This window comes from Condylostylus longicornis, unplaced genomic scaffold (assembly GCF_029603195.1).
Source record: "Condylostylus longicornis isolate FDR11 unplaced genomic scaffold, ASM2960319v2 ptg000028l, whole genome shotgun sequence".
NCBI classification, from domain to species: Eukaryota; Metazoa; Arthropoda; class Insecta; order Diptera; family Dolichopodidae; genus Condylostylus; species Condylostylus longicornis.
In genome coordinates this window covers 2,388,368-2,407,050 of record NW_026577997.1, presented here as the reverse complement: position 1 = coordinate 2,407,050, position 18,683 = coordinate 2,388,368, and the positions used below count along the sequence as shown (strand labels likewise).

The 18,683-nt window shown below is 25.2% G+C and overlaps 1 protein-coding gene across 1 annotated transcript in view; it reads left to right on the top strand.

Annotated features, from left to right (window-relative positions):
- Positions 1-13,637, top strand: part of LOC129607778 (cysteine-rich venom protein TEL1-like) — a 30,237-nt gene extending 16,600 nt beyond the window's left edge. Inside the window, exon 4 of the mRNA XM_055518953.1 lies at positions 13,459-13,637. Within this exon, the coding sequence (XP_055374928.1) occupies positions 13,459-13,637 (179 nt within the window). The remainder of the gene's footprint in view (positions 1-13,458) is intronic.
- Positions 13,638-18,683: the final 5,046 nt, after the last annotated feature.

Here is an 18,683-nt window from a genome sequence, read left to right as displayed (position 1 = left end):
ACTTTAAATTTTTTTAAAGTGGAAAGGTAAATTATATAGGTAATTTTTGTTTTTTTTTTGTTTTCAAATTTGTAAGCAAATTCAATTACTAGGAATATATATTTCAATATACATATGTACATATGTAAATTCAAGTAATTTTTACATGTATGTATTCCTTCATTTTCAAGGATAATCTTAAAATATAATCTTCAATAATATCAAAATCAAAATATAATCTTCAATAATATTTTTGTATTTTAGACAAATTTTTAATTTTAGCTTAATCGTGGTTTAATCTGAATTTACTAATAAAATTATTTAAAATAAAATACTTAATTCAATTTTTAGTGCTAGTGTGGTTGGAAGTGTCACTCTCCGGGATAATTGTATGTTCAGAGTTTTATACTCCTGCATTACACGGAACGTAGCAAATACGTGTAAACTCCATTGTATTAAGACTTTTTCAAAAGCTCTTGATTAAAACTTAAAATTAAAAAAATTCTCAGAACTTTCTAATTTGAACTTTTGTAATTTATATTACAATATTTTATTTTTATTGTATATTTTGTCAAAATTTAACTAGATATTCTTTCTAAAAATTCTTTAAATATAGAACAAAAAAAAAAAATAAAAAAAAACGACGTGTAACACTATTCTGTCATTGAGTATGGAATATATCAGATTATCTCTACTGACCTAAATATGCCATAATACATACTAATTTTTTCCTAGATTTGGGTATTGTCTTCGTCTATATACGCACATATCTACACATATTTTACATGTATATAAGTTATTACGAAAAAAGAAAAAATTCAGAAATTCAAAAACTTTATTAAAAATTTTAGAAAATATTAATTAAATCTGAAGGTATGCAGATGTTGAATAAAAGTTTCGAATTTTTGGAATATAATTTAAAATATTTTGGAATCTTAAGGTTAAAAGTCGAAAACGATAACACATTTATATGATATCCTAAGTTCTTTCGAGGGAATATAAAAGTTGGTATGCTTAAACAATTCAAAATAATATACAGGATTTATACTTCGTATATTTGTGTGTTTAATTGCAAATATACACCAGATTTACAGTTATTACAAATTGTATGTGCCAAGCTCTCTTCCAAGAAGTTTGGGTTCACATTGTTCCATTGTCGAAAGTAAAAACTCCATTTTCATTTCTTCAGTTGTTTATGTAGATGCAGGTTTTATGTAGGAAAAAAACATTTTATATTCTGAATTGACAACCGAATTTGGAAAAAGCACCTTATTTTGAATTGACAACCGAATTCGGGACCCTGGAGCCGTAATATGAAATTTTTGATAACTGAACGCTAAGTTCGATGTGTATTTGGGGATAACTCTTAGTTTATAATTTGAACTTTATTATATTTCTTAAATGCATCGTAGGTCTGTATTATACATGTTATTAAGATGAATCTTAGAATAAGGCAAATCAACGTTTTCTTTCTCATTTCATTTTTATTTTCATATTGGGTTTTAATAATTTAAAAAAAAAATAAATTTGATATTAGACATATCCAAATTATTTGGTCAAAAAAAAAACAAGAATAAGACAAATTTTTTTTATTGATATATTACACGCTCATTAAACTGTTTATTGTTTTTTAGAATGAATAAAAATTAATCATTAGACATGAAACAATAAAAACAAAGAACAAAGCGAAATACATATACACACGCTTAGAAATAATTTCACCTAAAAAAAATGTGGTTCATGATAAGAATACAAAATTACCAATATATTCAACATAACAATCAAATAATTTAAAAATTATAAAAAAAATAAATGAATTTTTTTCCATTCTATTTTTTTAGATGGGTGCGTTCCTCCCTCGTGCGAATAAGACAACTGCAACAATAGAAGAAGAAATATATGTATATCATTTATAATAAAAAAAATCTAACCTAAAAATATTAATAATGAGAAAACGTTCCTATATAAAAAATATATAATTAAAAAATTTGGAAAATTTATTGGTTGGTCTGGATATTTTTCGGATTCATCGTCACAAAAGGTCTTTACAATCATGAGCTCACGGAATATGATCCATTGAATATATTTTAATTAAGTAAAACTGTCATGCAAGTATAACAATTCTGAAGAAAACTTCTTTTTGAGAGCACAAACAACTTGAAATCAGCATTCTATTGGGTTTTTATTCAGATATGTTTTAATGGAGACATTTGATAACAAACAGAATGATAAAAAAACTAGTCTATTCACAACTTCGTTTACAACTCACGCAGAACAAAGAGTGATATCATACTAGTCTGATGCCTAATCTGTTTACCTGTTAATGCTGGTCTGGAAAAAGGTATAAATTTTAACTTATTAGGGTTCTCTGTTTATCTAATAACTTGCCGTTTTTTTTTAACGTTTGACGTCACAAACTAATTTCCAAATTTATTTTACTGTACATATAAATTCACACAAATATATAATAACCAAAACAAATGTCAGTTAAAAAGAAGACATAATAGTAATAATAACGTAATAATGGTAACAGTAACAACAATATTTTTTTTTTAATTTGGGATTAAAAACAGTAATTGTTTCAAATATTTTCTCAAAAATAAAAAATAATTGTTAAGTATACATTAACAATAAAAAGAGAGAACAAAAGACTTCAATGCTGATATTATGAATATAACATTTACTATGTGTGTATTATTTTTAATCGCTAATTCTATACATACATATAAACTTACAATTATGAATTATAAATAGCCAAAAATTTTTTGGGATAAGAATAGTGAAATGAGAATTAAAGAAGAAAACGAAAAAAAAAATGAAAATTATATACATTGGCGACAGGGCGGCAGTTCATCGCGCGTGTAATCATTTGGTGACTTTTGAAATAACTATAAAAGTAAAAAAAGACTAAAAATTAATAGAGATTTACTATAGGTACACATAAGATGTACTTAATAATAATGGTTTATGTGAAAATTTGTTGGTAAACATTGTGTACTATACTTGCTGTATAGTGTTAGGTACGGGGAATGAAATAATATTAGACGTGTTATATGTTAGGGTTAAACCATAAATATTAAGAATGGTAATAAAAATAGTAATAATTAGATCATAGAAAAATAAATTTTGGTTTTTAGCACAGGGTTAGCTTTAAATATTCCGCATAAAAAGAGGTACAGTTATTTAAACGACTTATGAGAGGTGGCAACTTCGAATTGTTGCATGACATTGTACACATCCATTGCCTTTTTTTCTAATATACGCAAGTTTAGTTTAATTTTATGTGTCGATAACTTTTAACTAACGGAAACTTGTGCAACTAAAAATGTCCTAAATTTTCGTCTCAAAGAGAGTAATTTCACATTAATGACATAAGAGTAGCATGCTGTTGTATGATTGCGGGTTAAAATCAAGTTGTTAAATAAATTTTTGCTCATTCTATTATTTGAAAAATAAAATCACTTATTCTAATTTTTTAAATTTGACTCTTGAGTTATTAAAATTTATTTCGTAAGGCTACAGTTTTAAATAAAAAATATATTTTTTGGATTTGTCATAAACCTTTTAAAATCCTTATAGAACGTTTTTCACGTATACCATAAAATATAAACCTAGTTATAGCGTTTAACTTCTTATAACTTTAGGTTTAAACAGTTTTTATTCAAAACAAAATAAAAAAAGAATGCCCTCACATATAGAAAAAAAAAAAAATCCTAAAAAAATTACAATTTTTAAACCGTGTTTCTTAAGAAAAGAAAGTTTGACAACAAAAATTATAATTGGAAAACCAAAAACAAAAGATATAGAGAAATTTATAAAAAAAAAAAACAAAAAAAAAAAGGAGAAATGAAACAAAAGATGATTATGAGATTAGAGTTATAATAATAGTTAAATTTACAAACATGTAACTGTCACATACATTTGTACAAATGAAAAATGAAGAAAAGAAAAATAAAAACGAAAAGAAACTAACCATATTTTGGACATTATGTCGCTTTTGACTTCTATTAACAGCAGTAACGAAAATTTTCAAAAAACAAATGTACTTAAATTGCTGAAAATGGCAGTTTAATTGTTTTTCGAGAGACAGTTGTTTCACTTAAACGGTAAAGTTCATAAAATTTTGATAGTTTTATTTCAGAAATAAATTCAAAAGCAAGAGAAAATATTATATGCTAGATATACTATTCCTAAATGGAATAGTATTCCTAAATGCGTGATGCCTTTTGGTGTATAAAGTATACCGTTATCAATAGTTTCCCGTTACCAGGTTACAACGAATGGAAATTGTGTCGAAGCAACAAGAAATTGTATTTGCAAACTATTGATGAACGAACTTTTACTTAAGAAAACCCTGAGTAAAATAATTAAACGCAATGAGATAACGTTTGACAGCCGCGTAATATGAACTTCGAGTGAAATTCTAATTTTTCCCCAAAAATTAAATTTTTCTAAAGGAAAAGTATCTTTTTCAAATCCGAAAATTTTTAATCCAATCCGTTTTATTCTATATATGTATGTACATACATACATATGTATACTTGTAGTTTCTTGGTAAAATATTATAATAATTGTCATCATACGCGCCATACACAAAATAGCAGATTTCGTGTTTTAATAGAAAATTTTCATTTCTTTCTTGCTTTTTTTTTTGTCTATAATTTCTAATGTTACTTGTTTTTTTTTCCTTTAAATTTGTAATTACATTTATATCATATGTAGCCATGTATATTTGTAAAATTTGTATTTAAAATTTATATAGAACTGTATGACAAACATAGAAATAGAAAAAATTAAAATCACATGAAGACTTTCCCATAAAAATTTTGTTAATATGACAATTAAAATGCACGTGAGCCAATTACCATTAATCATTTTGTTGTTCGTACGGTCAACAATTTTCATTTGAAATTTAAATTTTTTTTTCGTTTTCTTCTTTTCCAAAATTTCTTCGAATTTCTAAATTTCTTCTTTTATACAATTTAATTTTTATATGAACATTTTTTAATGTTTGTATAAGTAAGGGGTTATAAGGGTTTCATATTTGTATATATACGAGTATAGTTTTCATAATGCATTATTAAGGGCTTTACACTATTATGCGGCGGTATAATGGATTTGACCTTATGTTCAATTATTATTATTATTATAGGTAGCACTGTAGAAAGCAATGCGTGTTGCAATTATAAAATAAAAATTAAATTCAAGTTTTGTTCGTTTCTTCATTTTTGGTTTTAATTTTTTTTTGTAAAATTTCAAATTATATTTTTCGTTAAAGTCGGCAAGTAGGTGTTTTGAATAAATTTTGAAATTTAATTTTTTGTAATACAGTATAATTTCAATCATTTTGAAGGTTTTTATAATACATAGAAGTTAAGATATGCAATTTTTAGTTTTGCATGTGTATTCTTCAATGTTTTTCTTGATTTAAAATTGTTGCGCGCACATTTAGCCTACTAAACTATTGCGTTAATTCAAAACGATTACGTCAACTAAAAATTGCAATGATCAAATCATTGTAAAAAATTACAAACTGTTTATTTGCTTAATTGCATGAGATCATACAGTTGTAAGCGTGCGTGCTTGAATATAAACCTATAGAATAGTATTAAGCAATCAAACAGTTGTAAAACTAAAAATTAAAACTTTATTCAAGTGCTATTCGACCTGACTTTACTGTACATTACCTTATATTCAAAAATTCACAATGTAGAAATAAAATAGTAAATTTATATAAAAATTGAATAGAAAAGAAAGGTGTTGAAAATCACACGTATATAAAATTTTAAACAAAAATTACCAAAAAAAAAAATAATATTAAAATTTTTTTATTCCCAGAACTGAGGTGCGAAATGATGAAATCTTATATAAAATAAAACAAAACAAAAAAGAAAAAATCAAAATACAAAACACATATTTTAATTTTTGGTTTCAAAAATATTTAAATGCCATTTTAGGACATAAACCACGTCTTCATAGAATTTTAAAGATAAGAATTTTTTTTAACGATTTTTTTGAATAAAATTAAGTATTAGTGACAATATTCTGTCAAAAGTAAATTTGGAAATAGAATTATACACACTAATGTACCTTTATCAAACTAGAAATTGATCTAGGATTGGACTTATATGGATTATGAGAAATTTGCCATTGTTATTGTACTCGTATTAGTAAAATAATTGTGAATCATTCAATTTTATTTTGATTTGAAGAATTGAATTTAAATTGATTTACATTACATAGGTTTATTAGATTTTTTTGAACCGCTTGAAATGGAATATAAAATACTTTTAGTGTTACATAAGGAAAATAAGTATTCTTTAAGTAGATTTAAAAAATAAATACTAAAGGTACCTGTGCAGAGTTTGGCTACTGTTAATTAATCATTACGTATGCATAAATTCACACCCCCTGAGTGTGAATTCTTCAGTTTATGCAAAAAGAAGGAAGAGTCAACATTTAATAGTCTCAATAGTGAATTTCCATTGCTATTGTATGCAAAAGCTATTTTATGACCCACATATATTTGCATTCACATATGTATATTTGGGCCTTCGAAATAACAGTGTTTATCTTTAGTTACATGGGGTTACATGGCTTGCAAAGGTCGTAAAATCAATGTGATATCATCATAAAAGTTTTATTATATTACACTGACGGATTCGTTTTTAAATTTATTGATTTTAAATTAACATTTTGAATTCTTTCTTAATATTCATGCTGAATGATAATTAATTATAAATAACAGTATAAAAAATGCGCATTTTTGTAATAAATCTGCTACCCCAAACTTCGAATGTCTTAATTGCCTTCAAATTATTAAAAATATTCCAAATATTCGCTACATTATTCATTTAATTGAAATATTAAATTAAATAGCTAAATGTTTTCCCATATGAAAAATTTTTTAGAAAAACTTTTTTAAAAGAAAATATTCAAAATAAAATTGTTTTTAGAATTTTTATGAAAATTTATATAAATTTCTTAAAATAAACTAACTAACCCCAAGTTTTTAATACTACTGATATATTTTATATACACACATACAAATATTTTTTCAAAGATACACTAAAGAATTCACTATTAAATTTATTAACACGCAAAAATTTTGAAACAATAGAAAATTTTTTAACAAATCTTCAAGAATTTTTACATTAAAATTAATTCATTCAAAATAATATGTACGTGTATAATTTGTATAGTTTGTATATTTGCACTCCATTTCAAAAAATTTTTTGTCTGAAACCTCCTTTCTCCTTTGTAGAAAGTTGTTTTTAAGAATTTTTTTTCAAAAGAACATTTCTTAATTATAATAATTTAACAATAATATAAATTTCAAAGATATAGGTTCAAAAGAATGTACAGAGAACTTTACATTTTTTTGGTAATTTTCACTTTATATACAGTCATAAAATATTATCACTCCTTTATTTTCAAGAAAGTATTTTGAAATAAATAAAATTATCCATTATTTCAAATTTATATTTTTAATTTATTATATAAACAGTGATTCAATTAAAATTTTTGTTAAAATATCATCTTTTGACATAAAAAAAAAACTGAATTATACTTACATAAATGAATTGGAGGGTTATTAAAATTAAAAGTCTGCTCTGAATAAGTTCAACAGAAAATAAGCACATTTTACAACCTAATTCAGGTACTTGCAGCCAACGGCTTCCTTTTGTTTTATATATAAATAAATAATGCCGAAATTGCCGCACGAAAATTTTTGCGGCCGCATCGCAGTGGAATGGATTTTCTAATTTTATATCTGAATTGTTATTCCATATCTCCATTAATCCCATATCAGTATTAATTCGCATATCTGAGTTGTAAGAATTGAAAGCAATTGACAATATTTTGCTTTTTGACATTTTATACAAAAATTGTAATCTTTTTTTTTATGTTTCAGAATGCCGGAGCTGTAACACGAAATTTTTGGTAACCACATGCTGCATTTTTTTTCAGTTTATAATTAAATGATTACTTTCAAATGCCAAAATAAGTTTAGGAAAAAAAGCGTTCAATTTAAAAGTACACAGTACACTAGGAGTGTGAGAATCCAACTATACAAACGTATATGAAAGAGCCGTTGTGATGTCTACAGTAAGTACATAATATAATACACAAAACCAATATTTAATACTTGATTTTTTAATTTGTAGGCTGGTTTTTACCCCTCTTTAAAAGAGTGTTTCATTAACAAACTCCTGAATAGTATTGCCTACTATTCCGGACTACTTTGAAGCGTCATACTACCAAAAAAGCGACGTATTATTCCAGAGTAATTTAAAGTGTCATACTACCAGAAAAGAAAGGCATTTATTGTTCCAGTAAAAGTATCTTATTTTGATTACTTCCTAAAATTTGGATAATAATTAACTTTTATCAAAAATTTTAAAACTTTCTACATATTGAATAACCTTCTGCACTTTAATTATAAACTTAAACATGAATATATTATGCAAGGTAAATATACAGAAGAATATTATATATATACTCGTACTATAAAATTTATATAAATATAATGCTAATTACCGCATAAATAATAATAACATAAGATCATTAAAATATAAAGGTACATATTATATGCCTAATTAAGGATTAGAATCATTAGAATCATGCAGTGGAAAAAAAGGCGCAAAGAAAAAATTAACCAAACCAAAAAAACAAAGGAAAAAAAAAATTTTTCCTTTAAATACTCAAGAAATCATGCACACAACCATACACATGTCATGTGTTCTTATATAAAATATCTGTTCATTTTGATAAAGATGAAAGCAACAAGTAGAACGTCGCACCAATCTTTATACTTTAATAATACTTTAATAATAATCCAGCGGAGGGAATTGTTATACGTCTATATCCAGTCACTCGTTTACTTCTTCGCTATACAATAATAATAATTGTTCAAAAAACTCCTTATTTTAACAGTTATATTATTCGTTATATCAACATTTATGTGTATTTGTATGTTTGTTGTGTAAGCATTAAGTATTTCTTTTTTTTTTTTTGTTAAAATAAATATTGTTTTGTAATTCGCCCCATATTATTTAATGTTTCGGAAATTGGTTTCCATTTATATTCTTATACATACATATATGTGTGCACTTATAAGACGTATTATTTATCAAGTATATTATCGCACCAAAGAGAAAATATTGTTATGGAAGAAGCTAAAATGAAAACGTACTTTAAATTGCCTTTGTAAACGGTTTTAACTGCTGCGGATTAGATTTAGGAGGAAATTGATTAATTAAATTAAAAAATTATTTTTAGTGAAAATCATTTTGAAAATATATGAATTTATTTGCTGAGAAGCTCAGCATATTTGTGTTGTGCATTTAATTTTTAGTATTAAGGTCCTGGTTGACTCAATACGTTTTTATGGTTTGGTGTGTTGACAGACTTTCTTTCCTATACAGACAATTAAAAATACAAAAACAAGTTTATTTGATAAACCTGTGGAAATACTTTATAACTAAATTATTAAAATTTACAAATTATTTTTAAAAATTTTAGAATTTAAAATTCTTGAATTGAAACAATTTCCTTTAATTTTACAATTTTTATCGCAACTTTAAAAAAATATCTTGTTGCATCTAACATGTTTTAAATTACTTACAATTATTTACGAATATTTTATGAGTATATCTGTATGTATATATCGTATATATTTTTAGAATATAAAGATAAGTAAATAAATACCGCGAAAAGTAAGAAAAGTAAGAAATTTTTGAAAAAATTCATTTCCGGTATTTACCGAAGACAAGAATACAAAATAAAAATGATTTTTTTTTTGAAAATAATATTTTGACTATTAATGTTCCGATTGTACTCCAAATAGTATGGTGCCTTTTTACATCTTAAATATAATAAAAAAACAATTATAATTTGTGAAGTATATAAAAAATATGTGTATGTGCAATGGGTGCTTTTAATTTGCGTCATATTTAGTGTTATCATTACAGAGAGTTTTCCTAAATTTTTAATAGAACATCAACTTTGATTTTCTTGCTAAGGAAATCAGTCAGTTTTCACTTAAGTCCCATGTACCAAGGAAACCCATGAATTTGTGTGTTGTTTAAAAGAATGAAGAAAGTTAAGTTGCTTCAGTTGAATTTAATTTTGCAGTTAAGTTGTTTCAAGAACATGTAAAAAATTTTAATTTTTGGAACTCTGGACCAGTAATTTCTGGAAAACACCCAGTATATATTCATCAAAATTATCCTTACACCTATATTTGGATATATTTTGTTTGAAGAACGTAAGATAAAATAAAACAAGAATTCCCGTCGCTTGTTTTTTTTTTCTATTTAGAAAAGCAAAATAAAGAAGAAAAAAAAAGAGCAAACACAATTATGCATTTTCTATAAGAACAATTTTTATGAAATCAACAGAGAATATAAAAAAATTTTGTTAAAAGGGATTGATTACAAGGTCACGATATCATAATGTAATAGAAAATGTGCCGATTATACAAAGTGCATGCATGAAACCACATATATACGAGTACATATATGAAAACCTAAAATTTTCTTTTGTATTAACTTTAGTAAAACATTGAATAAATAGAAAGCATTTAGAGTAAAATGTCAATAATAAGAAAAATAATAAAATTTGAACGTTAAAGAAACGAATTCTTTACAAAAAGAAATTCAGAATAGTGATAGTAGTTAAATAACAAAACGAATGATATCTAGAGATGATATCACCCCAAAAATGAGCAAAAAATTAACAAAGACCATTAATAATTTCACCCCAATAAGAAATATTTTTTTTATTCAAGTACTTATCGTTATTCTTACAAACAAACTTGCGTTATGTTTAATGGAAATTTTTTTTAAAAGCGTTCCCTTGTAAAACTCAAATTTTAGACGTGAATTAAAAATATTCTCTTCCTTCAAATATTGTCCTATATTTGTTTGTGTGTATGTTATGTTAAAGTTTTTTTATAAGATTTACTCTAAATCGTATTTAATAAAAAGATTTTTGATAGTAATTTTGCGGAAAAAAAAAGCATTTGCGAAAAGGATATTAGATAAGTGCTTAAAGGATTATCTGATGATTATATTGACAAAGCGATTTCAAATAAATTTTTTATATTGGTTAATACTTTACAATAAAAATTCTTAAAAAACCGTTTATAGTTTGTAAGGTTTAAAATGATGAATTGAAATTTTCCAAATGCGGGTATCTTTAGATTCCAATAGCTTGCCTGTTTGCTTAATGATTAATTCGTTTAGTTCTTTACAAGTTTTCATTAAATTTAGTTGAATTCGTTAGAATATTTAATTTTTAATCAATTAATGCATATGTGTAAGACTTAAAGCAATGTATATAAGTTTTGAATTTAATCGAATAGGCTTGTAATTATGCTCACTGCAAGTTGCAAATGTATTATTTGTGTGATTAATTTTGGAGTATGCTTGTCAGGTTTAATCGCTCTATCGTGCGATGAATGTTTCGCATATTCAGTCTGTTAAAAAAAAGTTTTGCGATTTGCTGTCAGGGGTCTAGGCTGATTATATAGGTTGCCGTTTTATGAGGCTAGGTTGCTGTTGATTTGACTTGCGGTCATTGTAGATGTCGAATTGTCTCTGACATAGTGTTTATCTTAAGGTTGTGTCGGAGGTCATCGTGGTTTTTTTTGGGGATAATATAAGAAGTCTTAGGTTAATTGAGTTGTACATTGTTCGTTATCATTATACTGATTATGGTAGGAATGATCAATGGAGCTGTTGCGTTATGTTAATTCTAATTCTTTGATATTTCTTGGTATTATGGTCGGTATGTTGGTAGTCTACAATTTCCTTTTGTCTTTTGTATTGCTTTTCGACTCCTCCGTTCGTTTAACCTTTATCATCCAATTTTTTTTCCCTTCCCTCTTATGTCAATAAGCTTGAAAAATTAATGTTTGCATTTATTATATCAATTATAAATTAATTTAATTAATCTTACTTCAAATTTTTCTAAAAAAAATTCTTACAAATTTTTCTCAAATGTTTTAATACACTGTATACAAGTTAATTATAAAATTAAAATAGAATCATAAACAACAGCAAACAAAAAAACTATCAAAAAACGCGGAAATTATTTAACATAAAAATATAGCAAGTAAAAAATTACTGTTATATAAAAATAACAATAACAATAAAGAAGTTTTGGATCGCATATGTCTTTTCATAAATTCACCCATTATCAAAATACAAAAAAAAACCAAATTCGCGGTATATAATATCAATTTAATTATATAACAAGGTATATGATATTCTGCCGCATATGTACATTCACACACATCTCAACATTTCTTAAACAAACAATTATTATATCTATATGTATATGAACATATTATACTTGTTGTTACTTTAAAATAGGGAAAGAATTTAGCCCCCTTATTTATTATACAAAATATTTTATGAAAACATACAGGATTCCAGTAAATATAAATTTAAATTTCATTATATAAACTTACTCTTGAGTTTGTAGTCTAATAGATTTCTATAGATCTATATCAACTTACACCCCAGGTGCGATGAGGTGCTGAGATTTTTAACCAAGAAATAAAATTTTTTTCAAAAGATTTAAAATCTTTTTCTACATAAAAGAACTATATAGGAAAGCTACGTGTTATAAATAAGTTTTTTTGGTAGATATAAAAGTAAACCCCATTCTATTCAATTTCAATTTCCTATATCTAGAACTTCTCAACGTATAATATGTTAATATAAATGAGTAACGGTGGCTGCGTTCGATGTCCTTGAAAGTTAGTTATTTCTTTCTTTGTTATCTTCTTCCGCATTTTTCTAACGTTTTTATTGGAGAAAAATATTACTATATTATTTTTAAGTCGCGTTTTTTTTTTTACATCATAAAGTATTCATCGCACATCATTTTTTAAAAATCACAGCATTCGGAAATTACATAAAATATGTTTGCATATTTTAAATATGTACTCGCATTATGTAATATAATAATGATATTTGCGGAATGAATAAAAATTGTAGTAAATCTTTTTTTGTTGGTCCTGGGTTCTCTTCATACTCTTTTGTCTCGTTTACAGCTCTAAAACTCTTTTTAATTTCACTTAAAAAATACATACATATATTACAATATTGGCAATGAAAATATCGGTAAATTTTTAAGAGCTATAATAAGGAAATGAGTTCAATAATAATAAAAATAACGTTGCTTTTGAATTTGTTTTCAAATTTGTCTGAAATTTATTGCCGATTGTACTTACTTAATGTGCTCTAAGTGGAAACAATTTCTTCGTTTAGGTACAAAACATATTTTGAACATGATTATAAGAAGAAGTTACAAATTTAATAGTTTCCGCCAATTCATTGTTCTGTGCTTCTCTTAAATTACACAATAATTTCATTAGAGAAATTTATCAGAGTGTGTGTTGCCCAAGAGAAAAAATTGAATTGAGTGCGAATTGTGTTTCGATCGTTTACATGGAATAATTTAAAGACTCTCACTCTGACTCTGGTTTTGACTCTGTCTCAGACTCAGATTCTGTTTCTGATTCTAATTCTGATTCTGATTCTGACTCTGAATCTGACTCTGACTTTGACTTTGACTCTGACTCTGACGTTGATTCTGACCCTGATCCTGACTTTGACTCTGACTGGCCTCGGCTATGTGACTGAAACTGTGACTATAGCTCTGGCTTTGACTTCTAATTCTTACTTTGACTCCGACTGCAACTTTAAATATGATTACTACTCTGATTGTGACTTTGTCTCCCACACTGACTCTAACTTTAATTCTGCCGCTGTTCGGGCTTACGAATTTCAGGAAAACACAAGCCGCCTTAGGCATATAAATCTTTGATATCGCCTACCTCATTCACATCGTACCTACACATGTGACACAAATACATATTTTTTTAATAATATAAAACTATATAATAAAACTTCTATTAAAATAATAATATTATAAAAGGTAATAAAACTTCTATTGCAAATTGTATGCACTTCGACTAAAATAACATCTACCTTATAGCAGTCTTTTCCTTTTATGTTGGCATATTATTATTTCAATTATTAACATTAATATTATAGCTCAGCTGTTCGGTATGAATATAAAATATCAATAAATATAATATTATAAGTACAACAGGTCTCCTTCATCCTCGAAATATCTCAGACTAAATAACATATTGTATTCATATATTTAACGCGAAATTTCTTTATTGTTCAAAAATCATTTCAAAATCTTGTAACACAATCACTTATACCTATAAAAAGCAAAACAGGCTAAATACATTAGAAGAATCCTCTACATATTTTTTGGAGCGAAATTTTAGAAAATTTTAACGTGTTTGTACTTTGAAAAAGAAGTTATTGTGTACTTTTTATATTTCTTTTGCTTTTTTTTAAGGAAGTTTAGCAACATTAAAAGTTAAAAAGGAGAGATGAAAATGTTTAAGTAAAGTAGATGAAGTTTTTAAGAAAAAGTACATAAGATTTTTATCATTTAATATTCTGAAGGGAATTTCTTAAATAATAATACCAAGAAACAAGAAGGAAAAAAAAGTTTAACACAGTGCAGAAAGACGATTGAGGAGAGGGAAGCACAATATTCAGGAAAGAAAATATCTTAAAGGCACAATATCGCAAATACACCAGAAAACAAAAATAACAAGGAAAGAAAAAAAATATATTTTACCACCCTTTTATGTTACCGTTTACCGTTTTATTTCGCATTAAAGTTGTTTATTTTTTTATTAAGTACTTCCTTCTTTCTTTCTTTCAAGTTTTGCGTGAAATAAAAATATCTTTAAGATATTTTTTTATTCGACGCATATAAGATAGATGGTTTGAATTTGGTTTCTTTTAACTTGTTTTTTTGGTGCGTTGAGTGTTATACATTTGTAGTATTTACAATTTGAAGGTGATGAAGATGAAAGTAAGGAAAATTTGAAATTTTATATGTGTGTAAGTACTTCAAGTATAATAATTTAAAGGTGTTTAAGTTACAGATTTCGACTTCAATAAATAAATTAGATTCAAAAAATTTTTGTATAACAATTTTATTATATTTAATATATAGAAAATATTTATTGAATATAATTGATTGATGATTAATCTTCAAAATTTTGCTTTAGGTTATAATGTGAATTGTAAGCTCTGTAAAATAAGTAAAAATAATTAATTTAAGTGGAGTTAATTTAATTATTACAATGGGTACTTAATTATATATGAACATGAGGAATTTTATGAAATTATAGCAATTTGGTATTATAGACTTAAAGCGAAAAAAATAGTTCTCAGAACTCATTCAAATTACTCTTATATATTTGACTAAAATTACATTAAATTTAAAATTTAATATGTGAATTTTTTAAAAAATAAATGCATTGCAGTTCCTACAGGAATGCCTTCAGGACGAGTTACTGTCATAAGCAAATGCCTTTCATTTTGTAATTCAGGAAGTACAAAAACAATCAAAGAGATCAAAATAACCATTTTATCAATTGTTAAGAATTTAATTGGAATTTTAAAAAATTACTTTAATTTGGAGCCACTATTATTCTATGTGAACCACAGAGTTATTGTAAACAAATTGAAACCCTTCAAATTGCTTATCAACTGATTATACTTGTAAAGATGTGAGTAGTAAATATTCATACATTATTTTAAATTAATTCAAAACTTTCTATTTTATATTTTAGAAAATTGAAAAGAAACTCGAAGAAGCACAATATTTTCATTATTTAGCAAAAATTGAAGAAGTAGAATGGTAGGACAAAAAGACGGAAATGAAGAAGAGTTTCCAACATAGTCTGAAACTACTGAGGTATCACTTCAGTATCTTCCTTCACGACATGTAGACACAAAACTAATGGTTAGTGAGTTTGACTAGTTATAAAATATAACTACATAGGTGCGTTTCAAGTTTGAAGTTGCTCAACCGTTGATAGGTTTGGCGACAATTCAAGTTCGCCTATTTTTTTTTCTCGATGATTTTTAATACTCTATATTAAAAAAAATTAATAAGTATTTTTTAATTAAAATTTTTCGATAATTTACATTTTTCTAATCGGAACCTAAAAAAATTTTATAATTCCGTTATGAATTGAATATAATAGCAGTTTATCCTTAAATAATTTCAAAATATAAAAAGAAATCATAAAAAAATTTATGCTTCCGCGTTTTATTTTATTCTTGTCTAGCAGGATTTTTAATTTTTCTATATAAAAGTATTTTCTAGACAATTTGTTATTAAATAAGAGAAACTTCGTCGTCTTCTTAAATAACTCGTTCTATACATAATATTTGTGTTCCATCATCTAGTATAAATATGTATTAAAAGTATTTATATAAGTATAGAGTATGTGCTAATATAATTTTACATTACAAAATATTAACAAGGACATTATTTGTATCAGTCGGATTTTATGTTTACTTATTCACTTTTATACATATTTATATAATATGGCAGTTATTTCTTGTAACATTTGAAAAGTAACACAAGATAAACTGAAAAGTATAAGAAGCAAAAAAAACTAGACATCAGAACAATAAGCAGACAAGGATACTTTGATAATAGAATAATTTTTTTATTTTTCTGTTTTTATTCTTTTTTCTTATTATTGTATTTATATTTACTTACATTAGATTTTTATTGTTCAAATAATTCTCTAAGGAAGAATTTAAAAGTATGGTACACAGTCTAAATAAAAATCTAAGGAGCTTTTATAACAACACATATTTTATCCTTGAATTCAATTGTGTGTGTGCTTTTATTTCTTCTTCCTTAAAGAAAATTCCTTGTTATTACCGCTGTTACTGCTTCTATTCTCCTTTTATATGTTCTTATTATTCTTTACTTCCTATATTTTGTTTGTATGTACTTGTAATGATATTTTGAGTTGAATTTTTTTGGTTTCTGTTCTTTTTTGCTGTTTACTATTTGTTTTGAGTTTTTTCAGTATTTTCTGGCTTTGTTAATGATTAATAATAGATGTAATTTAGATATTAGATAAAATAGGATATATTGTGAGAAAAAAAAGTCAGCAACATCTATTAGACTTTTTACAAAAAAAATATATTTCAACTTATATAAAATTTGAAATCAAAAATAAATATTAAAGAAAAGCAAAAATTTTTACCCAAATAGTTGTGGGTATATGAGATTGATTGTGGGAAAATCCTTTAACAAAAAATATTGTTTAAAATAATATAAAAAATAAAGATTATAAGGCTTATTAGTCTTTATAATTTAAATAATTACAAATATTTAAATAATTACAAAATTTTTTCCTTGTTGTTGACAATTTTAATAATTATTTCCACCATGTGCTAAATAACATAAAAATTAATTAACATAAATTATCTTAAATATTGAACTATTAATAAAAAAAAGTTTGTGCAAAACTTAAAAAATATACAAAAACAATGTTTGAATTGAAATTACGTATTAATATGACTTTAGGATTGTTTTATTAAAATTTTTGCATTTATAAATTTTATTAAATAATTTAAATCTTATGTTAAACTAAATTTTCGCATTTAAAATTAAAAAGATTTTATTTATTTTCTCTTTGTAGCCTAAGCTCCCTAAAACTAAATCATCAATAAATTTTTATTGAATATCGTCCTTCGTATAAATATAAAGAATGCTGAAGTGGCCATGTTTAACAATTTATAGTCGCAACGTAAACCAATTTTAAATAAAAAACTCTGTTGGTGTAGCATTAACTACTGTAGATAGAAGAATGGAATTGTCATAAATTTAACTAAAGCCGTTGAAGACAAAATATGCCGCATGAATATCATCTTATTTTGAGCAAAAACACAATACTAAAAACATTTAACGCTTTCATAAATCAATACCTTCAAAATTTTGCTTTTGCTCAGAATGAGTTCTGAGTTGTATGGAAATGAAATACGGCATGCAAATCAAGCTAGCATAAAAATTTTGTCAGCGGTAATCAGAAAAAGGGCAGAATTTGCTGGCGAAGAAAAATTTCCAACATAAAATTGGGCGAACGAAGAACAAGTGAGGAACGTTTGTCAAAAGGCAAAGAAAAAAAAATAAGAACGTTGATTTGAGCAGAAATATAATATTTGGATTAATAAGGAACACAGGAGAAACTTGTGAAAGTTTCATGTTTTGGAAAGAGACAATAATTGTTATTTGTAAAATTTACACAAAAGGTGATTAGTCAGGTATGTTGTTGTTGCTTAGACCTCGTAGGTTTTCTTCTAAAAAACCAAAAAAATCTTCAACAAAATTAAAATTTTTTATAATTTAAGTGTATTTGATTTGTTTCTCTTTTAGACAGTTATAATTTAAAAATAAATATTAGTGAGGTACTTAATGGATATAGAAATTTTTGCACGTATCACCTAAAGATTTTGATTAAGTATTTTTACTTAGGGCTAAATAAGAATTATCTCTCATCTCACCCTTAGAAATCAACAAAAAAAAAAGAAAATATAAAAATTCACACAAAAAGAAATGATGACAGTGTTCGCATACAATGTTGTATATGTGTTATAAGGATCATCCTACCACATTGCAAAGAATTTTCATATATGTATAACATAAAAATTTATTTTTCTTTTATTCATAGTATATAAAATGATAAAAATCTAGACGACAAATTGAAATAGATTAATTGAACATAAACAAGAACAAAAATGAATATCCTTGAATTGGAGTATTTCCTCAAGAATTTTTCTATT